The sequence below is a fragment of the Salmo salar genome, chromosome 04 (genome assembly GCF_965601325.2).
Source record: "Salmo salar chromosome 04, fSalSal1, whole genome shotgun sequence".
NCBI lineage: Eukaryota > Metazoa > Chordata > Actinopteri > Salmoniformes > Salmonidae > Salmo > Salmo salar.
The window spans coordinates 11,998,777-12,026,065 of NC_138294.1; the positions used below are offsets into that span (position 1 = coordinate 11,998,777).

A 27,289-nucleotide genomic window follows, 5' to 3' on the forward strand; every position below is an offset into this window, starting at 1 on the left:
AGATTATGTTAGGAGAGTACATAGACACAAATAACCACACAGCCATTTTCCAAGCAACTAGATGCATCACAAATACCCAAAACACAGCTAAATGAAGCACTAACCTTTGACGATCTTCATCAGATGACACTCCTAGGACATCATGTTACACAATACATGCATTTTTTGTTCGATCAAGTTCATATTTATATCCATAAACCCCATAAACCCCACCCCCCGCGTGACGTTCAGAAAATATTTTGCCTCCAATACTGCCCGGTGGATCAGCACAACAATTTACAAAAATACTCATCATAAACGTTGATAAAATATTAAACTGTCATTCAAAGAATTATAGATGAACATCTCCTTTATGCTAACGCTGTGACAGATTTCAAAAAAGCTTCAAGAGGAAAGCACACGTTGCAATAATCTGAGTACTGCGCTCAGAAAAATACACCAGGCAATACAGATACCCGCCATTTTGGAGTCATCTAAAATATTAAATAGCATTAGAAATATTCACTTACCTTTGATGATCTTCATCAGAAGGCACTTCCAGGAATCCCAGGTCCACAATAAATGTTGCTTTGTTCGATAAAGTCCATAATTTATGTCCGAATAGCTCCTTGTTGTTAGTGCGTTCAGTTAGCTACTCCAAGTGTAGGAAGCACTCGGAAAATGTCACGACGAAAAGTAAAAAAAAGTTATATTTACGTTCGTTCAAACATGTCAAACGTTGTATAGCATCAATCTTTAGGGCCTTTATAACGTGAAACTTCAATAATATTCCAATCGGACGATTCCATTGTCTTGAAAAACGTTTTGGAACACAGCTACCTCTCACGTGAATGCGCGCCAATGAACTGATGTCCTTCCCTGGGTCACCAACTTCCCCACCTTCTTGTTTGCTTTCTGTTCATCATAGACGCCTCAAACAACTTTCTAAAGACTGTTGACATCTAGTGGAAGCCTTAGGAAGTGCAAAATGAACCCTAAGTCACTGTGTGTTCGATTGGCAATGACTTGAAAGGACTACAAGCACCAGAATTCTCACTTCCTGGTTAGATGTTTCTCAGGTTTTTGCCTGCCATATGAGTTCTGTTATACTCACAGACATCATTCAAACAGTTTTAGAAACTTCAGAGTGTTTTCTATCCAAATCTACTAATAATATGCATATTCTAGTTCCTGGGCCCGAGTAGTAGGCCGTTTAATTTGGGTATGTTTTTCATCCGGCCGTGAAAATACTGCCCCCTACCCTAGAGAGGTTTTAAGGTTCAATGTACCTTGTGTTTTCCAGCACTGTATATATAGTATATTTAAAGCGGAACTGACAGAGTTCTAGCAACATGAAATCTTATTAAAATATGTTCATTAACACACCCAAGAAGAGCATGAGTTTAAAAAAAATTGGACAAGCAAGCACTTAGAGATGGTCAGTTTCACGTTTTCATAAATTCATAGAATGTTTGGGGATTACATATACTAAGACATTTGTGAAAATGTTATAACAATATAGAGTGGGAAAGCGGCCATGCGTTTGGACAATTAATAGACACTGCAGTAAATAAAACCTAATGAAAACATCTGTCTTGTCCAGGACCGGAGTCTACACAGACCAGTGCGCCATAGACAATCAGAGCTACAGCTACACTTTGAACTGGACTGTGTGTTTCCAGGCAGTATTGCCTGCCATCATTCACTATGAACTGGACTGTGTGTTTCCAGGCAGTAGGGACTGCCATCATTCACTATGAAATGGACTGTGTGTTTCCAGGCAGTAGAGCCTGTCATCATTCACTATGGGCCTTCCCTGTAGCTCAGTTGGTAGAGCATGGTGTTTGCAATGCCAGGGTTGTGGGTTCGATTCCCACGGGGGGCCAGCACAGAAAAAAAAAAAATGTATGAAATGAAATGTATGCATTCACTACTGTAAGTCGATCTGGATAAGAGCGTCTGCTAAATGACTAAAATGTAAATGTAAATGTATGAACTGGACTGTGTGTATCCAGGCAGTAGAGCCTGCCATCATTCACACTGGACTGTGTGTTTCCAGGCAGTATTGCCTGCCATCATTCACTATGAACTGGACTGTGTGTTTCCAGGCAGTAGAGCCTGCCATCATTCACTATGAACTGGACTGTGTGTTTCCAGGCAGTAGAGCCTGCCATCATTCACTATGAACTGGACTGTGTGTTTACAGGCAGTAGGGCCTGCCATCATTCACTATGAACTGGACTGTGTGTTTCCAGACAGTAGGAACTGCCATCATTCACTATGAACTGGACTGTGTGTTTCCAGGCAGTAGAGCCTGCCATCATTCACTATGAACTGGACTGTGTGTTTACAGTAGGGCCTGCCATCATTCACTATGAACTGGACTGTGTGTTTCCAGGCAGTAGGGCCTGCCATCATTCACTATGAACTGGACTGTGTGTTCACAGGCAGTAGGACCTGCCATCATTCACTATGAACTGGACTGTGTGTTTACAGGCAGTAGGGCCTGCCATCATTCACTATGAACTGGACTGTGTGTTTACAGGCAGTAGGGCATGCCATCATTCACTATGAACTGGACTGTGTGTTTCCAGGCAGTAGAGCCTGCTATCATTCACTATGAACTGGACTGTGTGTTTCCAGGCAGTAGGGCCTGCCATCATTCACTATGAACTGGACTGTGTTTTTTACAGGCAGTAGGGCATGCCATCATTCACTATGAACTGGACTGTGTGTTTCCAGGCAGTAGAGCCTGCCATCATTCACTATGAACTGGACTGTGTGTTTACAGGCAGCAGCAACAGTGTGACTTCAGATCATTAGAACACATTCACCAAAAGACACAAAATACAACTGAAAGGATTTCTGCAGTAATGTAAATTCCACAGGAGTCCTCTTCCATTTGGGAACTTTACAGTCCTATTGATCAAACAACCATGAACAGGTTGGCTCTCTACCTCAGTTATACACATCAACAACAACAAGACCAACAACTAATGCTAGCCAGAGTGAGATGAGCTAAAATCTAACGAGGGAAAATTAGATAAATGCTCTCAAACTTTTTCAGCTATTTAACAGTCAAAATGTCACTGATAAACGATGGGGAATAGTAAGTAACCTGCTGGTCCTCCTGCAGCTTGCCTGCCGATGCATGTTTGTCCCAACAAAGTACCCAAGCTAACTGGCTAAAGTTGTCTAGATTGCTAGCTACTTCCAGATGTAAATGAGAGAACAGCCCACTCTGACCATGTGACTCTCCCTAGCAGAGCTGGTTAGGCTGCTTACATGTTATCTAGAAACAGTGCCTCCCAGGTGGATGCAGCCAACAGTGTACCAAGCAGACCAGCTGTGGTTTACAACCTGATAGCAATATGTTTGGGACTACCGAGAAATGTATTGGTGAATTCTATGAATCATGCATTGAACTGCATCCATCTATTCTGCCAACAATAACTTAGTGGACGTCATGGAACGTTGAGTCAAATAGAACCTATTTTAAAACCTCTTATAAAGTTGGTAACATAAACTGGGAATTAGATATTTTTTACTGATATGATTGTCTACTTATTTCATATCTGCAAAGTAGTTAAAACGTTGTCAGTTCCACTTTAAGATCCCATTGTAATATTAATGTACTGTACATTAAGAGACTATTGTAATATTGATGTACTGTAAATTAAGATACTATTGTAATGTTGATGTACTGGACATTAAGAGACTATTGTAATACTGATGTACTGTACAGTAAGAGACTATTGTAATATTGATGGTGGTACATGGTAACTGTTATCTACCAATGGACATTTGCCTGGAAGACGACTTACACAATGAAGAGAGTATTGGTGTGTGTGTGTGTGTGTGTGTGTGTGTGTGTGTGTGTGTGTGTGTGTGTGTGTGTGTGTGTGTGTGTGTGTGTGTGTGTGTGTGTGTGTGTGTGTGTGTGTGTGTGTGTGTGTGTGTGTGTGTGTGTGTGTGTGTGTGTGTGTGTGTGTGTGTGTGTGTGTGTGTGTGTGTGTGAGTGTGTGTGTGTGTCCCTCTGGACTTGCCAAGGCTGATATCCAAATCCTTCAAATGATACGCCCACGCAAATCATTTTTTCAAAACAAAGTTCAGTATTTATTCTTTATATAATGTTGCCTCTTTTCTTCCACGGTGAGAAAGATGACAGCAGAAGACAACTCAATCTCCTCACACAGTCAAGTAGATACCAAAATATTGTTTTCTCACACATACAGTCTCTCTCACACTCTCTCACTCGGTCAAGCAGACAGGTTTCATTTACAGTCCAATCATTGGGTAAAATGGTATGACTGGGGCTTTGGTCGTCTGAAAGTGACCAGACTGTCAAGGCCACAGAAGAGCACCGAGGCCCAGTTTGACCTCACCCTAATGGCTAACATATATGGACGGACACATTGTTACCACAGCAGAACAGAACACATACCAATCCCTGGACTCTCTTATTAGTGAACAGCGTATTGTTGAGTCCATAGAATCCTATTTCTATGGTTGACTCACATGTATTGAAAGGCTGTGTCCCAAAGCGCACCCTACTCCCTATTTAGTGGTCTACATTTGACCGAGGCCCATGCATAGGGGACAGGGTGCCATTTGGGATGCAACCCAAAATCTCCAACTGAATAACATAGATAGGTAATGCTTTTCTTTAAAAGAGCGTTGATTTCATAAAGCACAATCTATGTAACTATTGTAACAGAAATAGATTGGATGAAGGACATTACATGGAGCTGCAAGACTCTCTCTGTCTGTCTGTCTGTCCATCCGTCCGTCCGTCCGTCTCTCTCTCTGTCTGCGTTTTGCTCTCTGTCTGTCTGTTTCTCACCACTTCGTCTAGAAACTCATAACTTAAGGTGTGTGTGTGTGTGTGTGTGTGTGTGTGTGTGTGTGTGTGTGTGTGTGTGTGTGTGTGTGTGTGTGTGTGTGTGTGTGTGTGTGTGTGTGTGTGTGTGTGTGTGTGTGTGTGTGTGTGTGTGTGTGAGTGTGTGTGTCCCTCTGGACTTGCCAAGGCTGATATCCAAATCCTTCAAATGATACGCCCACGCAAATCATTTTTTCAAAACAAAGTTCAGTATTTATTCTTTATATAATGTTGCCTCTTTTCTTCCACGGTGAGAAAGATGACAGCAGAAGACAACTCAATCTCCTCACACAGTCAAGTAGATACCAAAATATTGTTTTCTCACACATACAGTCTCTCTCACACTCTCTCACTCGGTCAAGCAGACAGGTTTCATTTACAGTCCAATCATTGGGTAAAATGGTATGACTGGGGCTTTGGTCGTCTGAAAGTGACCAGACTGTCAAGGCCACAGAAGAGCACCGAGGCCCAGTTTGACCTCACCCTAATGGCTGACATATATGGACGGACACATTGTTACCACAGCAGAACAGAACACATACCAATCCCTGGACTCTCTTATTAGTGAACAGCGTATTGTTGAGTCCATAGAATCCTATTTCTATGGTTGACTCACATGTATTGAAAGGCTGTGTCCCAAAGCGCACCCTACTCCCTATTTAGTGGTCTACATTTGACCGAGGCCCATGCATAGGGGACAGGGTGCCATTTGGGATGCAACCCAAAATCTCCAACTGAATAACATAGATAGGTAATGCTTTTCTTTAAAAGAGCGTTGATTTCATAAAGCACAATCTATGTAACGATTGTAACAGAAATAGATTGGATGAAGGACATTACATGGAGCTGCAAGACTCTCTCTGTCTGTCTGTCTGTCCATCCGTCCGTCCGTCCGTCTCTCTCTCTGTCTGCGTTTTGCTCTCTGTCTGTCTGTTTCTCACCACTTCGTCTAGAAACTCATAACTTAAGGTGTGTGTGTGTGTGTGTGTGTGTGTGTGGTGTGTGTGTGTGTGTGTGTGTGTGTGTGTGTGTGTGTGTGTGTGTGTGTGTGTGTGTGTGTGTGTTTGTGTGCCTCTCTCTTCTCCTCCTACTCATACCCTATCTCAGCCTGTCCTTGCCCTCTTCACCTCTACTGAAAACATCTCTGTAAAAGGAGTGCTCTCTCTCCTCCCTCCCTCCTCCCTCCTTCCTCCCCTCTTTCTCTCTCTCTCCTTCTTCCTTCTGCTCCCTCCTTTAATTTCCCTCTCTCTCTTCAGAGGGATGGAGGGGGGGGGGGGGGGGGGTGAGTGCTTTACAGAAACAGGTGACCGGTAGGATAAAGAAAGGAAGAGAGAGACACAGAGAGAGAGAGAGGGGGGGAAGGAGGGAGGGATAGATGATTCGTCAGCACGCCTACCCACCCTCCTACAAAGCCTTGTAGAAACTCAGACAAAACGAGTAGGAAGAAAGGAAGAGGAGAGGAAGTCTGTTTTTGGTCACCTCCTAGAGGTCCTCCTCCTTTCTCTGATGTTGCTTCAGCTGTCCGCCAATCAGATTCCAGTCTCTCTTTTTAACTGTCTTCCGTCGATCACTGGTAGGTCAGTCAGTTTGTCTGTCTCTGTCAGCAAGTCAAGGAATTATGTCTCTCTGTGAGTCAGCAAAGTCTGTGAGTGACAATTTGGTCCCTCTGTTGTTCTGTCCGTCTGTCGATCAATCTCAGTAAAGCCACAATGTAACTCTCCTTGTCTCTTTCTGCTGGAAAACTGCCAGGTTTTTCCATCCATTCATTCTATGCCAGGATCTATAAGCTCAGCTTATAGAATAATATGGCTGGTCAGTCACTAGTCGGTCTTATTGGTTTGGAGTCCAGTCCAGTCATCATGTGTGCCATTCTATGTCTCTTTCAGTTCCACTTCTAGATCTCTTCTTGGGTTCTATGCAGATCAGTTACTGGTTGATTCTTCTGAGTTGAACTAAGTTGATTCTTCTGAGATGAACTAAGTTGATTCTTCTGAGTTGAACTAAGTTGATTCTTCTGAGTTGGACTAAGTTGATTCTTCTGAGTTGGTCTAAGTTGATTATGCTTAGTTGATGTGGGGGCTGGGTATTAGACTGGAGATATTGGGGTGGGTATGGTAGATGGTATTGGGGGGCTGGGTATTAGACTGGAGATATTGGGGTGGGTATGGTAGATGGTATTGGGGGGCTGGGTATTAGACTGGAGATATTGGGGTGGGTATGGTAGATGGTATTGGGGGGCTGGGTATTAGACTGGAGATATTGGGGTGGGTATGGTAGATGGTATTGGGGGGGGGGGTATTAGACTGGAGATATTGGGGTGGGTATGGTAGACGGTATTGGGGGGCTGGGTATTAGACTGGAGATATTGGGGTGGGTATGGTAGACGGTATTGGGGGGCTGGGTATTAGACTGGAGATATTGGGGTGGGTATGGTAGACAGTATTGGGGGGCTGGGTATTAAACTGGAGATATTGGGGTGGGTATGGTAGATGGTATTGGGGGGGTATTAGACTGGAGATATTGGGGTGGGTATGGTAGATGGTATTGGGGGGCTGGGTATTAGACTGGAGATATTGGGGTGGGTATGGTAGATGGTATTGGGGGGCTGGGTGTTAGACTGGAGATATTGGGGTGGGTATGGTAGACGGTATTGGGGGGCTGGGTATTAGACTGGAGATATTGGGGTGGGTATGGTAGACAGTATTGGGGGGCTGGGTATTAAACTGGAGATATTGGGGTGGGTATGGTAGATGGTATTGGGGGGCTGGGTATTAGACTGGAGATATTGGGGTGGGTATGGTAGATGGTATTGGGGGGCTGGGTATTAAACTGGAGATATTGGGGTGGGTATGGTAGATGGTATTGGGGGGCTGGGTATTAGACTGGAGATATTGGGGTGGGTATGGTAGATGGTATTGGGGGGCTGGGTATTAGACTGGAGATATTGGGGTGGGTATGGTAGATGGTATTGGGGGGCTGGGTATTAGACTGGAGATATTGGGGTGGGTATGGTAGATGGTATTGGGGGGCTGGGTATTAGACTGGAGATATTGGGGTGGGTATGGTAGATGGTATTGGGGGGCTGGGTATTAGACTGGAGATATTGGGGTGGGTATGGTAGACGGTATTGGGGGCTGGGTATTAGACTGGAGATATTGGGGTGGGTATGGTAGATGATATTGGGGGGCTGGGTATTAAACTGGAGATATTGGGGTGGGTATTGTAGATGGTATTGGGGGGCTGGGTATTAGACTGGAGATATTGGGGTGGGTATGGTAGATGGTATTGGGGGGCTGGGTATTAGACTGGAGATATTGGGTGGGGATGGTAGGCGGTATTGGGGGGCTGGGTATTAGACTGGAGATATTGGGGTGGGTATGGTAGACGGTATTGGGGGGCTGGGTATTAGACTGGAGATATTGGGGTGGGTATGGTAGACGGTATTGGGGGGCTGGGTATTAGACTGGAGATATTGGGGTGGGTATGGTAGATGGTATTGGGGGGCTGGGTATTAGACTGGAGATATTGGGGTGGGTATGGTAGATGGTATTGGGGGGCTGGGTATTAGACTGGAGATATTGGGGTGGGTATGGTAGACAGTATTGGGGGGCTGGGTTGAAAACATTTAATTTGTTTGTTTACTCATCATCAAGTTGTTTGGCTAAAGGACTGACTAGCAGTCATTGGCTCCGTCTGAAATGGCTCCCTGTTCCCTATGTAGTGCAGTGTCAAAAGTAGTGCACTACTTTCACCTTCCAAAGAAGTGAGTGAGCATTCCAAGAGAGGGAACAAAGAACTTAAAGAGATCAATTATTGATCAAGTAAAATCAGTTTGAAATACAACAGCTGCTGCCCTCAAAGAAAAGTCTCACAAACATTATTCAGAATCTCAATAGCTCTTTTTATCTCTCATACTGGTCATTCACTGGTCACATCACACATTCCGTCAATGACATCACAAACAAACGGCGATAGCCAATCAGAACAGCGACTGACACTGCCAGAAAGGAAGCATCCTTCCCCTGTGGCTTCTATGGTGATGATGTCATATTTACAAGGACATGAAGTTATACAAAGACTGAACTTGAATACCTGAAGTGATTGCTTGTCTGTCCTATTCAGTATCTCATGGTCAAGGGCCCGTACTGTCACTTTCTCTATCTCTCTCTCTTTCGTTCTTAATTTCACCGTGTCTCACATTCCTTTGCTTTATTTATATTGCCTGCCCTGTCCTTGCTCCCTCTCTTCCGTTCTCTTTATTATTGAGAATCTCGACAACCCTCTCTCCCTCGCTCTCTGTCCTTTCCTGTTGCACTTTCTTCTCTTCCACCTTCTCTGTCCTCTAGCTTCTTCCTTTGGTAACTTTTTAACTCATCACTCTCTCTGCCTTTCTGTCTCTCTACCTTTACATATCTCTCTACATATCCTCTCTCTGTGTCTTTCTGTCTCTCTACCTTTACATATCTCTCTACATATCCTCTCTGTGTCTTTCTGTCTCTCTACCTTTACATATCTCTCTACATATCCTCTCTGTGTCTTTCTGTCTCTCTACCTTTACCTATCTCTCTACATATCCTCTCTCTGTGTCTTTCTGTCTCTCTACCTTTACCTATCTCTCTACATATCCTCTCTCACCTTCTCGTATGCTGGTGACTGCCTCTCTTTCATTCCATCATCCCTTCTTTTCTCTCTCTCCTTAGCTATTTTTCTGTAAACAATCCATTATAAAGTAGGCATCATGGTAGACAACATATAAGAAAGATATCCCAACTGCTCTGCACCATCAAGTACACCGACCTATTTACAGTACAGTTGTCAGAGTTAATACAACAGAAGAAATGTAGTTACTGTTGTAACTGTAATCATAGCACTTGTAGTAGCAGACGTATTCGTAATAGTAGTAGTAGTAGTAACATGCATATAATAGTCGTAGCACTTGTAGTTGTAATATTCCTCCAAGTGACAACAGTTATAGCATTCGCAACAGTCAGTAGCACTGGTATTAGCTGTAGAGCGTTACAGGTGACCACTGACCCCTGATTGCAGGCGTCGTCATGGCAACCGACACACCAGACAGGTGAGATGCACCTGTTGTAGTAACAGCCTTGGTTGACTACTGTACTGTACTATATTGTACTATGTACAATAGTGTACTATGTACTGTCAGCCATTGTTGTTTAACCCTGCATTAAGTTAGAAGTAACAATCTAACCCCCCCTTTGTATCCCCTGCTGTCTTGTACTACTGACAGAGATAGAAGTTATCCAGTAGGACATCAGAGGGTTAACTAGGGAGGTACAGAGTCTTTAACAAGGGGTTCCCCATGCCCTGAGAGGGCCCGGGGCGAAGACAGGAACGGGAAGTGGGTACTTAAAGTCGGATTCAGCCAAATATGAGGTGTAGATTGATGGAGACGGCGAGTAGCGAGAGGGCGAGGAGGAGTGAGAGAGAGTGGGATGACGTGGGGGTGGAGGAGGAGTTGGGAGGGAGGCCATCGAAGTCAGGCGGACACTCGAGCTCGAAGCATCGCAGCGTGGTGCCGGCGTCCTCGTTCCCATAGTTCGCCCAGTACTCCTCAGCGTCGAGTTTGGGTAGTGCTGCCTCTTCCTCGCCGAGCTCGTACTTGACATTGGTGGAGGTCACGATGGGTGGGTTGTTCTTTCCTTGGGGGAACGGGAAGGCCTTGATGGTCTCGGAGCTCTTCTCGAACACTGCCTTGGTCTGGGACTGGGGCTTGTGCTTGGAGAACCACCATCTTGTCTTGGTGCTGAAGGTCCTCGTGGTGGAGCCGGCCAGGGTGCCGGGGTCGGGGAGAGGGCAGAGGGCGAAGTCCATCTCACGGAGGAAGCGGAGGTCCATCCCGCGGCGGGGGGACGGGGAGGAACACAACAGCTCGGACGATGAGACGCGGGCGCCACGGAACCACTCCCACAGGGGGAGGGCCTCGCAGCCACAGGACCAGGGGTTCCCGTTGAGACGGAGGAACTCGATGCCCTGGGTGTCACGGAGAGCCTGGCCGGGGAGCTCAGCCAATGAGTTGTTGAACAGGAAGAGCATGGTGAGGCGTCCGAGGTCGCGGAAAGCCCGGCGGTTAACCTGGCGCACACGATTGTCGTGGAGAAGAAGGCGGTCCAAGTTGACCAGGCCACGGAACACGTTCTCCGACAGAGTACGGATACGGTTTCCATGCAAGAAGAGCTGGCTCAGGTTGATGAGGTCAGAGAAGAGGTCATCCTGGAGGAAGTGGAGCTGGTTCTCCTACAAGGACGAAACAGGAAACAGGAAGAGGAAGTGGTCAGGTGGGGTCAGGTGATGATGGACTACATTTCAATAGTGGTGAGGTGAGAAACATTTACACCTTCCACTAAAGGGCATCTCATAACTATCACTGATGCAGCATGATTTGAATCATGATACAACATGATGTAATTGTGATTGTGATGATATAAAATTATGTAATTTTCACAGCTATGAGATTTCCCTGTAGTGTGTGTGTATGCGTGTTGTGTGTGTATACATATGTGCCCATGTGTGCGTGAATATATGTGTACTGCCCCTACCTGCAGGTAGAGGAACTGCAGGCTGTACAGCTTGTGGAACAGGTCATGGGGCAGGGCGGTAAGCTTGCAGCGGTGCATGTGGAGACTCTGGAGTTTCTCCAGCCCCCTGAAGGCGCCTCCTTCCAGCCTGCGCAGGTGAGAGTTGTCCCCCAGGTCCAGCTCCTCTAGATCCCTCAGCTCACTGAAGGAGCCAGCCTCAATCCACGTGATGTTGTTGGAGAACAGCCACAAGACCTATAGGGAGGGAGGGAGGGAGGGAGGGAGGGAGGGAGGGGGAGGGGAGGGAGGGAGGGAGGGAGGGAGGGAGGGAGGGGGGAGGGAGGGAGGGAGGGAGGGAGGGAGGGAGGGAGAGTGTGAATATCAATGTGTATTCTAGGGTCAGGTATTATTCTATGGTCATATTGTAGGTAAGACTCTGGACTCAAACTCAAAAAGAAAAACAAGGGTTTGGAGCGAACATAGAGGCAGAGAGAGTTATAAAGAGAGAGAGAGAAGTCAAAAGAATCACACACTCAAACACACACCATGTCTCATTTAAACACTCTATAATAGTCTCTTACCTGAGTCCCGAAGCCGAAAGAGCCGACTCTGAGCTCCGTAATTCGGTTGTTCTGTAGGAACACGCGCTGCGAGTCGTAGGGCACGCCAACGGGCACGGAGGTGAAGTTCTGCGCCTGGCAGCTCACGGTCATGGGAGTCGGGTAGCACACGCACAGATGCGGGCACGCCGCCGACGGACCGGGCTTGCCGAGGACCAACCACACCACCAGCCACAGGGAGAGGCCGCCTGGGAGAGAGAGGGAAGAGGGGAGAAGTGAGTCTAGATGTGAGGTCGGGAAGGCGAAGCAAGCGAGAGCTGTCCGATAGCTGTGGTTCTGAAACTGTTTGGTGGTGGCCCGGATGGCAAACTGCTGCTGGAAATGTGGCAGTTGAATCTCAATACAGCTGATCAGTCAAATCTCAGATCACAATCAAAGTGTTGGTTATGTACCAAAATAGTTATGGATGCAGCAATACTTTTTTATCCCCAATATCAGTTTAAATTGTCACGTTTGAATATGGAGGTATGAGGAAAAGATAACTGGAGCTGTCCAGGAACAACGGTGCTGAAACCGTTGACGCAGACACTCAACTGCCGCACTAAACCACATTGCTACCTTCAGTTGATGCTAAATACTTTATGCAAAGCCTTTGTCTAATCTGAATACCTAAAATGTATCATATTGAAATTGTTTAAAACATTCGCAAAATATCATCATATTGATGGAATGAGATTGTCATTTTAATACTGATTAAATAATTAACGCTCAATTTAGACAATATGAAGCTCAGTTAATTCATAATCAGTAAAGATTACAGCATCATGAGCCCATGTGATGACAGAGATGACGTATGATCACTTTAGAAGGCGTGATTGAGTAACCAAGTCTGTGCGTAAAACTGCCTGTCTCTCTTTGCTTGTGTAAGGCATTACGCACGGCAGTATCTCAAAGTAAACCCAAGTAAATCGTATCTAAAACTATTACAAACATATGAAAAGTCTAAGTTAAGTTCCATATCTTACACTGGCGATATCTATCTATTGAATAGTTGCAAAGTAGGCCTACATCATAAAGTAAAATCAAAGTACAATCATAGCAAAATTACAAGTTTAAAATGTCCCGTACTAAATCTATTTTACAAACGTATTGGAATTACAATCCATGTTGATGGCTGCATCTAACATAGCTGCAAAGCACACATTTTGTTGAAATATTATCTGTGAATCATGCATTCCATTGCTAACTGGGTGAATGATTCCCAAACTATCAAATATGATACTTTCTCAAAGTCATAGTAGCCTAACTAATGCACAACACCTCATACACTATTACATCAGAAGACAAACAGAATATAACTGGAAACCGTTAGAAAAGTGGTAGAAATAGGTCAACTGGAGGAAGGATTCTCAAAACTATCAAGTAAGATAGTTTCTAAAAGTCATAGTAACTCATGCACAACAGTATAAACCAATAGATGGTGGTAAATAAATCCGTAGAAACTTACTTTTGCAGGTGCGCATGAATGAGCATTGTCTGCTCCGAGCGGTTGTAGGGGTGTCCATTTCAAACCAAAGCCGAAAGCGAGTTAGCCTGAGAGGGTGAAATACTGCCTGCTATCTCCGCTGACTGGTACTCTGGACGATTGGTTCCCGAGTCGGAGCGACTGAGAGAGTACCGAATGTTGGCTCCCGGTGTCCCATTTATACTCGAGAATCCCGTTCGCGCCTACGGTTGTGGGCACCACGGAATCCCCTACGTCACGGGCCAAGATTGAGAGAAGAAAAAAAACGGAAAGAGGAGGGGCCGTGCTCTGTGCGTGCGGGTGATGAGAGGATTCTTGGAGAGACCGCGCGCGCAACCGCAGATAGCCTAGAGGACAGCGCTCCAAGATAGAGAAAGGAGTCGATTCAGACAGACTCACGCGGGAGGGAGGGATGGAGTGAGTGAGCGAGAGGAAGGGAGGGGAGGTACGGAGGCACGATGCCCGGTAATGACTACGCTTTGTGGAGGAGCGGAGGACGGGTAGAGAAAGCAGCACTAGGTTCGCTGCCTGGCTTACGATCAGAAGCCTCTATGGTCTGTTTCCGGGCGGCAACGGCACGCCTCAGAGAGAGGGGGAATAGAGAGATGAATGGAGAGCGAGAGAATAGAAGGAAGGAAAGGAGATTAGTGGAAAAAAACTACATCTGATTGCCAAAGGGAGGTTGTCGCACAGACATTTATGAATGAATAATTTGACTTAGCCTATAAGGAGTGGAGACTTAGTAAATAAAACCCACAGCACTCTCATATGTGCCGAAATAGTTGGTGACATGCGACATGAGACAGGAATGAATGAGTAGTCTTAGATATTATGAGTGGGACACATTCAGGTTATGAGATACAGATGGACTTTGGAAAGTGAAGGTGGGAGTTCTAACGATATAATTGGGATTATCATTATATGGTTCCAACTGGCTAATTGGTAAAACTCAGAACGTTTTGGTGTCATTAGTTTTGGTGTAACCGGTCTGTCCAGCATAGTGGTATGCTCATTTGGTGCTGTATACTTTCAACCCAATGACAACCCCTGAAGACTGACTGGCTTTAGCTATCTAGGCTTTAGTTCAGCGGACTAACACAGTCTTGGGGTGCACAGGAGACCCAGTCGGCTACATACAGACAGACACATAAAAAGACAGACAAACGTAGACAGACAGGCTTTAGCTCAGCGGGCTAACTCAGTCTTGTGACATGCAGGAGACCCGGATTCCCCTGCCTCTCCCACACTATCAGCTGAGTGCGTTAGTTCCCTAGGCTTTAGCTCAGCAGGCGAACACCACTCTTGTGGCACTCAGAAGACCCAGATTCTAACCCCAGTCAGTCACATGTAAAGAGATAAAGGAACAGCCAGTTAATCAGATAAAGGAACAGCCAGTTAAACATATAAAGGAACAGCCAGTTAATCAGATAAAGGAACCACCAGTTAATCAGATAAAGGAACAGCCAGTTAATCAGATAAAGGAACAGTCAGTCTAAAAGATGAAGGAACAGCCAGTTAATCAGATAAAGGAACAGTCAGTTAAACAGATAAAGGAACAGCCAGTTAATCAGATAAAGGAACCACCAGTTAATCAGATAAAGGAACCACCAGTTAATCAGATAAAGGAACCACCAGTTAATCAGATAAAGGAACAGCCAGTTAATCAGATAAAGGAACAGCCAGTTAATCAGATAAAGGAACAGTCAGTTTAACAGATGAAGGAACCACCAGTTAATCAGATAAAGGAACCACCAGTTAATCAGATAAAGGAACCACCAGTTAATCAGATAAAGGAACAGTCAGTTTAACAGATGAAGGAACAGCCAGTTAATCAGATAAAGGAACAGTCAGTTTAACAGATGAAGGAACAGCCAGTTAATCAGATAAAGGAACAGTCAGTTTAACAGATGAAGGAACCACCAGTTAATCAGATAAATGAACAGCCAGTTAATCAGATAAAGGAACCACCAGTTAATCAGATAAAGGAACAGTCAGTTTAACAGATGAAGGAACCACCAGTTAATCAGATAAAGGAACCACCAGTTAATCAGATAAAGGAACAGCCAGTTAATCAGATAAAGGAACAGTCAGTTTAACAGATGAAGGAACAGCCAGTTAATCAGATAAAGGAACAGTCAGTTTAACAGATGAAGGAACCACCAGTTAATCAGATAAAGGAACAGCCAGTTAATCAGATAAAGGAACCACCAGTTAATCAGATAAAGGAACAGCCAGTTAATCAGATAAAGGAACAGTCAGTTTAACAGATGAAGGAACCACCAGTTAATCAGATAAATGAACAGCCAGTTAATCAGATAAAGGAACCACCAGTTAATCAGATAAAGGAACAGTCAGTTTAACAGATGAAGGAACCACCAGTTAATCAGATAAAGGAACCACCAGTTAATCAGATAAAGGAACAGCCAGTTAATCAGATAAAGGAACAGTCAGTTTAACAGATGAAGGAACAGCCAGTTAATCAGATAAAGGAACAGTCAGTTTAACAGATGAAGGAACCACCAGTTAATCAGATAAAGGAACAGCCAGTTAATCAGATAAAGGAACCACCAGTTAATCAGATAAAGGAACAGCCAGTTAATCAGATAAAGGAACAGCCAGTTAATCAGATAAAGGAACAGTCAGTTTAACAGATGAAGGAACAGCCAGTTAATCAGATAAAGGAACAGCCAGTTAAACAGATGAAGGAACAGCCAGTTAATCAGATAAAGGAACAGCCAGTTAATCAGATAAAGGAACAGTCAGTTTAACAGATGAAGGAACAGCCAGTTTAACAGATGAAGGAACAGCCAGTTTAACAGATGAAGGAACAGCCAGTTAATCAGATAAAGGAACAGTCAGTTTAACAGATGAAGGAACAGCCAGTTTAACAGATGAAGGAACAGTCAGTTTAACAGATAAAGGAACAGTCAGTTTAACAGATGAAGGAACAGTCAGTTTAACAGATGAAGGAACAGCCAGTTAAACAGATAAAGGAACAGTCAGTTAATCAGATAAAGGAACAGCCAGTTAATCAGATAAAGGAACAGTCAGTTAATCAGATAAAGGAACAGCCAGTTAAACAGATAAAGGAACAGTCAGTTTAACTGATGAAGTAACAGCCAGTTAATCAGATAAAGGAACAGCCAGTTAAACAGATAAAGGAACAGTCAGTTTAACTGATGAAGTAACAGCCAGTTAATCAGATAAAGGAACAGCCAGTTAAACAGATAAAGGAACAGTCAGTTAATCAGATAAAGGAACAGCCAGTTAATCAGATAAAGGAACAGCCAGTTAAACAGATGAAGGAACAGCCAGTTAATCAGATAAAGGAACAGCCAGTTAATCAGATAAAGGAACAGTCAGTTTAACTGATGAAGTAACAGCCAGTTAATCAGATAAAGGAACAGCCAGTTAAACAGATAAAGGAACAGCCAGTTAATCAGATAAAGGAACAGCCAGTTAATCAGATAAAGGAACAGTCAGTTAAACAGATGAAGGAACAGCCAGTTAATCAGATAAAGGAACAGCCAGTTAATCAGATAAAGGAACAGTCAGTTTAACAGATGAAGGAACAGCCAGTTTAACAGATGAAGGAACAGCCAGTTAATCAGATAAAGGAACAGTCAGTTTAACAGATGAAGGAACAGCCAGTTTAACAGATGAAGGAACAGTCAGTTTAACAGATAAAGGAACAGTCAGTTTAACAGATGAAGGAACAGTCAGTTTAACAGATGAAGGAACAGCCAGTTAAACAGATAAAGGAACAGTCAGTTAATCAGATAAAGGAACAGCCAGTTAATCAGATAAAGGAACAGTCAGTTAATCAGATAAAGGAACAGCCAGTTAAACAGATAAAGGAACAGTCAGTTTAACTGATGAAGTAACAGCCAGTTAATCAGATAAAGGAACAGTCAGTTAAACAGATAAAGGAACAGTCAGTTTAACTGATGAAGTAACAGCCAGTTAATCAGATAAAGGAACAGCCAGTTAAACAGATAAAGGAACAGTCAGTTAATCAGATAAAGGAACAGCCAGTTAATCAGATAAAGGAACAGTCAGTTAATCAGATAAAGGAACAGCCAGTTAAACAGATAAAGGAACAGTCAGTTTAACTGATGAAGTAACAGCCAGTTAATCAGATAAAGGAACAGCCAGTTAAACAGATAAAGGAACAGTCAGTTAATCAGATAAAGGAACAGCCAGTTAAACAGATAAAGGAACAGTCAGTTAAACAGATAAAGGAACAGTCAGTTAATCAGATAAAGGAAGAGTCAGTTAATCAGATAAAGGAACAGTCAGTTAAACAGATAAAGGAACAGTCAGTTAATCAGATGAGTGATGGAGGGAATCCATGTTGCTGTTTTACACCTCCTCCTCCTGAAGATCTGGACCTCAGTACTCTACTGCCCACTGCCATGATGCATGAATAAACCACACACACACACACACACACACACATACACACCAACACACAGGCTTTCCCTTACCACTCCTACACACACCACCCACCCGCTCTGTGTGTGTGTGTGTGTGTGTGTGTGTGTGTGTGTGTGTGTGTGTGTGTGTGTGTGTGTGTGTGTGTGTGTGTGTGTGTGTGTGTGTGTGTGTGTGTGTGTGTGTGTGTGTGTGTGTGCGTGCGTGCATTTGCTTTCATGGATGTATGCTTGATTTGTGTGTGTGGGTATTTGTGAGCGTGTGTGTGTGTGTGTGTGTGTGTGTGTGTGTGTGTGTGTGTGTGTGTGTGTGTGTGTGTGTGTGTGTGTGTGTGTGTGTGTGTGTTTTTGTGGCCATTCCAATATCTGTGAATAATTGATGTTTGTGACATAGACAAATAGAAATAGAGGCTTCCCCCTGCCACCCCCACCACCACCAGCTGTACATAGTTTGCCTTCATGTGTGAGTGTGCGTGCGTCTCTCTCTCTCTCTCTCTGTCTGTCTGTACAGTATCCGCCCGTCATGTCTTGTGCAGCGAAACTCAACATCTCTGATCCTAACCAGCTGGAATTAACCTTCCACCTTATCAGTTAATCAATCAATCGGTTGATTGAAGTGTTGCTATAGAGTTGCTCTCTCCAGATGAAGTCACACAGTCACACTGTCATAAAGACCCCGTTGAGAGAGAGCTGGGTGAGTGAGTGGGGGGATGGATGAAGGGGGCGAGAGGCGGTGTGTGTGTGCTACCAGAGGTGATGGTGGGGCTGGTGTCCGTCCCTCTGATCTGAGGTGTGTGGTCAGGGTCGAGCAAGTCGATGTTCGCCGCTGAGCCAACACACCCCTGGGGTCTGGAGACAGACGGGGAAACAGGTGGACACACACACACATGGTCGGGTACAGTCACACACACACACACACACACACACACACACACACACACACACACACACACACACACACACACACACGCACACACACACACACGCACACGCACAAGTTCAGGTACAGTACATGCACACGGTCAGGTACAGTACACACACACACACACACACACACACACACACACACACACACACACACACACACACACACACACACACACACACACACACACACACACACGGTCAGGTACAGTACACACACATTCATACAGTTTACAGACGTGGAGAAACACACACACTCCCAGTCAGACACAGAAGCATCTTTGACTTCCGCTCTGCAGCTCACTGCTATAAGGACCAAACTATTGAGCTTTTTTATTTCATATAGTCTTGCTCCTTTCCCCTCTCTCTCTCTCTCTCTCTCTCTCTCTCTCTCGCTCTTCATTCCTTTTGTCTCTCTCTCTCTCTCTCTCTCCCTCTTCATTCCTTTTGTCTCTCTCTCTTTCATTCACACTGTCCTCTACAGTAGTTTTCTTTCCTAGCCTTGGCGTCACCACTTCCGATTCACCATATCTAATTTCACTTCCTTCGATGGCACATGGCATGTGTGCACTTACATGACTGGAGAGTGTAGACACACACACTAACGAAGCATTGTGAAAGTAGTGTATACTTTCTGCACAGGATGTGTGTGTGTGTGTTTGTGTGTGTGTGTGTGTGTGTGTGTGTGTGTGTGTGTGTGTGTGTGTGTGTGTGTGTGTGTGTGTGTGTGTGTGTGTGTGTGTGTGTGTGTGTGTGTGTGTGTAGAAGCCCTTTTTCTTAACTTACTGGAATTTCAGTTGACTTAGATGTGACCTCAGCTCAGCTCTGCTGTGTACTCTTCATAAGAGCTCCATTATCCCTCAGCTGTAATAGACTATGCGTCTGATACGGCACCCTTTTCCCTGTATAGTGCACTACTTTTGACCAGGGTCCATAGGGCTGTGCTCAAAAGTAGTGCACTACAGTATATAGGGGATAGGGTGCCATTTTGGACAAAGTCTCAAGGCAACATTATTGGCTTGATTGTCTCTATGCTGCTCTGTGCCGTTATAAAGAAATACTACACACTCCCAGCCATTCAATGAAGAGTTGATAGTGTTCACGACTGTAGTTTTGTAAAGTTGAATTTCCTGTTGATCAGTGCCTCAGCAGCTTTTCTTTGGTGGGTGTCGACCTTCTTTTACTAGTACCTAGAGTGCAACTTCCTTTTTCTGAAGTTGAATTTCTGTTGGTCAACCTTTTGGGTGTGCATCTACCTACTCTCTAAAAGGAGGATGGAGAGATGGAGGATGGAGAGAGTGGGGATGGAGGATGGAGAGAGGCAAGGAGGGATGGAGAGAGGTAGGATGGAGTATGGAGAGAGAGTGGGGGGATGGAGAGAGGTAGGAAGGGTAGAGAGATGCAAGGAGGGATGGAGAAAGGGATGGAGAGAGGTAGGAAGGATTGGGAAAGGGAGGAAAGGGGATGGAGAGAGAGTGAAGAGATTGAGAAAAGCAAGGAGGGATGGAGAGAGGTAGGAGGGAAGGCGAGAGGCAAGGAGGGATGGAGAAAGTGATGGAGAGAGGCAAGGAGGGATGGAGAAAGGAATGGAGAGAGGGAGGAGGGATGGAGAGAGGTAGGAGGGAGGATGGACAGAGAGTGGAGGGATTAAGAGAGGCAAGGAGGGATAGAGAGAGGGAGGAGGGATGAGAGATGCAAGGAGGGATGGAGAAAGGGATGGGGAGAGGTAGGAGGGACGGAGAGAGGGAGGAGGGAGCATGGAGAGAGAGTGGAGGGATGGAGAGAGGCAAGGAGGGATGGAGAAAGGGAGAGAGAGGGAGGAGGGCTGGAGACAGGCAAGAAGGGATGAGAGAGAGAAGGAGGGATGAGAAAGGGAGGAGGGAGGATGGATGGAGATATTCAGATGCTTGTACTGTAAAACATTGGCCTACATTAAGTCCATCCATCTTGTCCAGTTTTTCACCTCTCCTTCCCTCTCTCCAACCTCCATCCATCCATCCATCCATCCATCCATCCATCCATCCATCCATCCTCCTCTCCATCACTCCTCCCTCTGTGCTGAGCTAATGCTCTCTCTCCTCTCTCTCCTCCTCCTCTTATCTTCATCACCCAGTGGAATAGCAAGGATTACCCTCTTTTCTCTCTCTCCTGAGTTCCTCCTACTTCCACATCTTCCGTTCTGTCTTTATTCACTACAGTTTCTCACAGTTTCTCATTGTTTCTCACTGCCACTCAATGTTTGTAAGTGCTTGCATGTGTGCGTGTGCTTCACTGTATACTGATGGTCTCTGTAGTGGAATACGGACACTCTCTCTCTCTCTCTCTCTCTCCCTCTCCATCATTTCATCGAACCACCCAATTGGATGTGTTTTCTCCATACCTGTCACACAACCCCCCCCACACACACACACACTTCTATTCTCCCGCCCGCCCGCCCTCCCCACCAGATCCCAATCTCCCTCCACTCCCTCTCTCCTTCCCTCTTTCTGCTCTCCCTCGTCTTTATTTATAAACTCTCAGACACAGGCACATCTCACGGATGACGCAAATGTGAATGCAATGCACCAAATCATGTGGGGGGGGGGGGGGGGGGTGGAGAGAGAGAGATGCGGGTAGATAGGGATACAAAAAGGAAGGGGAGAAAGAGGGAGAAATGGAGATAGAGAAACAAAAATAAAAACAAATCCCTGCTGGCTTTATTGTCAACTGGCAGTAATGTCCGCTCCACCATTCATTTCCTCCCTACATTGAACAGGAACAATGTGGAGCAGTGGAACAGTCAGGACTCTCAAAAAAATTGTGCTATCTAGAACCATTTGTCCCTGTAACTCCCATAACCAAGGTTCCAGATAGAACCCTTTTAATTCAGATAAAACCATTTTGGTTACAAATAGCACCCTTTCAAGGGTTCTATTTGGAACTCATGGTTCGATGTGGAACCTACAAGGGTTCCATATTACCAGAAAAGGGTTCTATTTGTCTGAGAGTGTATTCTACTGGATCAGTCAGTACTCACCTACTACCTGCCATTTACCTGTCAGTACTCACCTACTACCTGCCATTTACCTGTCAGTACTCACCTACTACCTGACATTTACCTGTCAGTACTCACCTACTACCTGTCATTTACCTGTCAGTACTCACATACTACCTGTCATTTACCTGTCAGTACTCACCTACTACCTGTAATTTACCTGTCAGTACTCACCTACTACCTGTAATTTACCTGTCAGTACTCACCTACTACCTGACATTTACCAAACTCACACTGCTCCTTTTGACAACAGCAGAATTACAAATTCCAAGGGTACATCATGAGGTTCATGAACTTTTTTACCTGTCATTTACCTGTCAGTACTCACCTACTACCAGTACTCACCTACTACCTGTCATTTACCTGTCAGTACTCACATACTACCAGTCATTTACCTGTCAGTACTCACCTACTACCAGTACTCACCTACTACCTGTAATTTACCTGTCAGTACTCACCTACTACCTGTCATTTACCTGTCAGTACTCACCTACTACCTGTCATTTACCTGCCAGTACTCACATACTAACTGTCAATAACCTGACAGTACTCACCTACTACCTGTCATTTACCTGTCAGTACTCACCTACTACCTGTCATTTACCTGTCAGTACTCACCTACTACCTGTCATTATGATGTCAGTACTCATCTACTATCTGTCATTATGATATCAGTACTCACCTACTACCTGTCATTATGATGTCATACATTGTAGTCTAATCATGTCAAACTTCCTCTCCTGAGTTCTGTTCTGTACTGTCAAGCTTTTTCTTTCTCCATCTTTCTCTCTCACTCTCTTTTCTCTGTGAACAGTGAACACACCCACTCGTTTGTCTGAGGAGAAGGGAGAGAAAGAGCAAGGAGTTACATATCAATCTTATATCACTCAACGAATGGAAAACAAGACTTCTCATAGAAGCTGAGACAGAGCATCAACATTATGACGCATAGAACTGTCAGAACCAACTCACAAATGTGTGTGTGTGTGGTGTGTGTGGTGTGTGTGTGTGTCAGCCAACCCTGTCCTCCTCTCCATCATTTCATCATGTTTGACGTACAGTTTTGTAGGCTACATACATTATGCGCATACATTTCGAATGTGTTGTGGGAGCACATAGGTTACTCACACCAAACTGATTTATGTAATATTAATAGTTCATTTTTCATCAGGGGGCGGCAGCGTAGCCTAGTGGTTAGAGCGTTGGACTAGTAACCAAAAGGTTACAAGTTTGAATCCCTGAACTGACAAGGTACAAATCTGTCATTCTGCCCCTGAACAAGGCAGTTAACCTGCTGTCATTGAAAATAAGAATTTGTTCTTAACTGACTTGCCTAGTTAAATAAAGGTAAAATAAATAAAAAATGAATGGAGAGAGATCCAATTGCAGAGGTGTTTTTAAAAGAGCAACAAGTGATTTAAACCAATTGACTGATGACAATTACATCTTATTTCAGTATATTCATAATTGAATTGATGTTAAGTCTCCTATATAGGGGACTTTGAGCAGTTCTGGAACGGTTCTGACTAGGGCTATTGCAGTTACCATATTACTGCTACACCGGCAGTCATGCGTCATGACCGCAGTCCAATTCCACATGACCATGGAGTCATGGTAATCTCCTTTTATGCACTCTGGACATGCATTGGTAGTACCCACCTCTCTAATGACCGTGAGGTGGTTAATGGCCTGGTACTCAGGGCTCTATTTTCCCTCTAACCACTCTGACATCAATCCAAATGCAATCGAAAATCACAACAAACACATCATCAAAACAGTATCATGGTTTTAAAACTCACCGTTGGGCAAAATACAATTTGGCATACACACAGGCCTATACACTGAGTTTACAAAACATTAAGAACACCTGCTCTTTCCATCACATTAACCGACCAAGTGAATCTAGGTGAAAGCTATGATCCCTTATTGATGTCACTTGTTAAATCTACTTCAATCAGTGTAAATGAAGGGGAGGAGACATGTTAAAGAAGGACTATTAAGCCTTGAGACATTTGAAATATGGATTGTGTATGTGTGCCATTCACGGTGTGAATGGGCAAGACAAAATATTTAAGTAGCTTTTGAACAGGGTATGGTAGTAGGTGCCAGGCTCAACAGTTTGTGTCAAGAACTGCAACACAGCAGGGTTTTTCATGCTCAACAGTTTCCTGTGTGTATCAAGAATGGTCCACCACCCAAAGGACATCCAGCCAACTTGACACAACTGTGCATTGTAGTCAGCATATAAAGCATTTGATTCTTCCGTTCTCTTTACATTGGAGTATCATTTGACTTCCAGTATTTAAGTAATATATTCTCTAATATAAGTCACAAAAGTAGTACTGTTCAACCCAATGGGTATCTCACCGCATCCCCATATGCCATGTCTTGAAATATGCAGACAGAGGGCTTAAAAGTAAACTTACATTGTAAAACTTCTGACAGACAGCTTTCGAACTCTGCCCATAAGTTTTTGAATTCATAGCACTCCCAGAAGGCATGAATTATTGAGTAATTGTTAGTTTTACACTTAAGACATGACTAGACATGACTAGAATTTGTGAATGTCTCTTGTATAATACATTACATACATTAGTTTTTACTGGATTAAGCGTACATTTCCGTTAACTGTAATTTTGTTCGTTATGTTCCAACACTCTCCATCTTGTGCCAATATAATTTAGTTTTAAGTCTTGGTTGCAATAGTTTATATTTTGTCAGTTGGATAGGCTCTGTACAAGGTTTTGTATATCTTACCTGTCATATGAGTATCTTTTTCTGACTTAGGATAGGATTCCCTCAACATTACTCTGATAACCAAAAGCTTTCATGTTGAAATGTCATGATATAAAACGTATAAATTGCATATGATAATCATTTTATTTCCTATTACCTACGTAAAGTTTATGGTTTCTGTGCCTTTAGTTTTCCACGTAGGGCTGATTTATCTGTGAATTCTGAAAATCTATCCAAGGATTGTTCCATAGGGGTGTGTTTTTAGGGAGTGATATTGGTTCTTGTAGAATCTGTTTCATTTTTTCCCCCCATGTTTTTATAGTGTTCTTAACTATGAAGTTGTTAATGCTCTTATCTCCATCCTTTGAAAATAGACACGTAAAAAAATTCTGGGGATGAGCATGTGCATCTTCAATATGTACCCCTTGTTCCACTTTAGTGCATTTAACAATATGTCACAAGTAAAAGCCTTGGGTGGCGAGTTGATAGAATTCCAAAGGTTAAAACCACCGTCAGATTTAGGGACATGTAAAACTTTCCTATTTACTCTATGAGTTGTATTCTCCCATATGAAGTCTGTCATGGCCAAGTATACTTTTTAAAGAATGTTGTCGGTGGGGTAATATGTCATTGGGGGGGCGGCAGGGTAGCCTAGTGGTTAGCGCGTTGGACTAGTAACGTATCAATACTGGTAAACATGAATATACGGTAAACTTATCTGCCAACAATCTCCTGATATACCTGACTAATATTAAAAACTCAATGCCCCACTTGTTATAATATTTTCGGAATACTCTAAGATCTCAGGGTATAACATTAACATGGAAAAAACTGAAATTATGGCAATAAGAAAAATAATTACTCATGATCTACAGCAATCCTTTAAGTTGACCAACGAAAAATATTAAATACTTAGGATGCTTAATAAGTGACATCAAACAACAAATATATAAAGATGACTTTATCCCATTACTCAACAACATGAAAGCAGATCTAATTAAATTGAATAATCTCCCCATAAATATTATTGGTAGAATACATCTCTTTAGAATGGCATGGCTCCCAAAGTTTATATATTTATTTTTGTTATTTTTTATTTTACCTTTATTTAACTAGGCAAGTCAGTTAAGAACAAATTATTATTTTCAATGATGGCCTAGGAACAGTGGGTTAACTGCCTTGTTCAGGGGCAGAAGAACATATTTGTACCTTGTCAGTAGGTCCTGTGTAATTCTTTCTGCAAGTGGTTCAATTGCCAGTGCAAACAGGAGGGGGAGAGGGGACATCCCTGTCTTGTGCCCCTTTCTAAAGTAATTTAATCAGATAATGTATTATTTGTGTATATTCTTGCTTTAAGATATTTACAGTGCCTTCAGAAAGTATTCATACACCAGATTTTCCTGTAGGGGTTAGCCTGTGCTTAGCTCTATTCCATTTCTGTTTATCCTAAATTACTCCCTAGTCCTTGCCGATGACAAGCATACCCATAACATGATGCAGCCACCACAATACTTGAAAATATGAAGAGTGGTACTCAGTGATATGTTGTGTCGGATTTGCCCCCAAATTAACACTTTGTATTCAGGACAAAAAGTGAATTTCTTTGCCACATTCTTCTAGTTTTACTTTAGTGCCTTATTGCAAACACAATGCATGTTTTAGAAGAAAAATCTGTACAGGTTTCCTTTTTTTCACTCTGTCATATAGGTTAGTATTATGGAGTAACTACAATGTTGTTGATCCATCCTCAGTTTTCTCCTGTCACAGCCTTTAAACTCTTTAATGGTATTAAAGTCACCATTGGCCTCATTGTGAATTCAAATCAAATCAAATGTACTATAAAGCCCTTTTTACATCAGCAGATGTCACAAAGGGGTTATACAGAAACTCAGCCACAGGCAAAACTGCAGAAACTGGATCAGTAGCACGACCAGGTGGACTGGGGACGGGGACATCCAGGAGTCATCAGGCCAGGTAGACCTGAGACATGGTCCTAGGGCTCAGGTGCTCCGGGAGGGGGGAGGGAGAGATGGGAGAATTAGAGGGAGCATACTTAAGTTCACACAGGACACCAGATAAGACAGGAGAATTACACCAGATAAGACAGGAGAATTACATCAGATAAGACAGGAGAATGACACCAGATAAGACAGGAGAATTACACCAGATAAGACAGGAGAATTACATCAGATAAGACAGGAGAATGACATCAGATAAGACAGGAGAATGACACCAGATAGGACAGGAGAATTACATCAGATAAGACAGGAGAATGACACCAGATAGGACAGGAGAATTACATCAGATAAGACAGGAGAATGACACCAGATAGGACAGGAGAATTACATCAGATAAGACAGGAGAATGACACCAGATAAGACAGGAGAATGACACCAGATAAGACAGGAGAATGACACCAGATAGGACAGGAGAATTACACCAGATAAGACAGGAGAATTACACCAGATAGGACAGACTGACCCTAGCCCCCCGGCACATAGACTATTGCAGCATAGATACTGGAGGCTGAGGCTGGGGAGGTTGGGTGACATTGTGGCCCTGTCCAATGATACCGCCCACACACTTTGCCAAATCACAGCTCCCACACCACTAGAGGGATATCAACACACCACCAACTTACTACCCTGAGACAAGACTGAGTATAGCCCAGGAAGATCGC

General features: G+C 43.8%; 1 protein-coding gene across 1 annotated transcript; it reads right to left on the reverse strand.

Moving 5' to 3' along the window:
• Window positions 1-8,204: 8,204 nt before the first annotated feature.
• LOC106602155 (reticulon-4 receptor-like 2) lies at window positions 8,205-13,717 on the reverse strand. The gene is made up of 4 exons (XM_045712732.2): window positions 13,465-13,717; window positions 11,979-12,205; window positions 11,419-11,652; window positions 8,205-11,116 (listed from the first exon to the last, which is right to left on the reverse strand). The coding sequence occupies exons 1-4, from the start codon at window positions 13,520-13,522 to the stop codon at window positions 10,241-10,243; spliced, it is 1,395 nt and encodes a 464-aa protein (XP_045568688.1). The 5' UTR covers window positions 13,523-13,717; the 3' UTR covers window positions 8,205-10,240.
• Window positions 13,718-27,289: the final 13,572 nt, after the last annotated feature.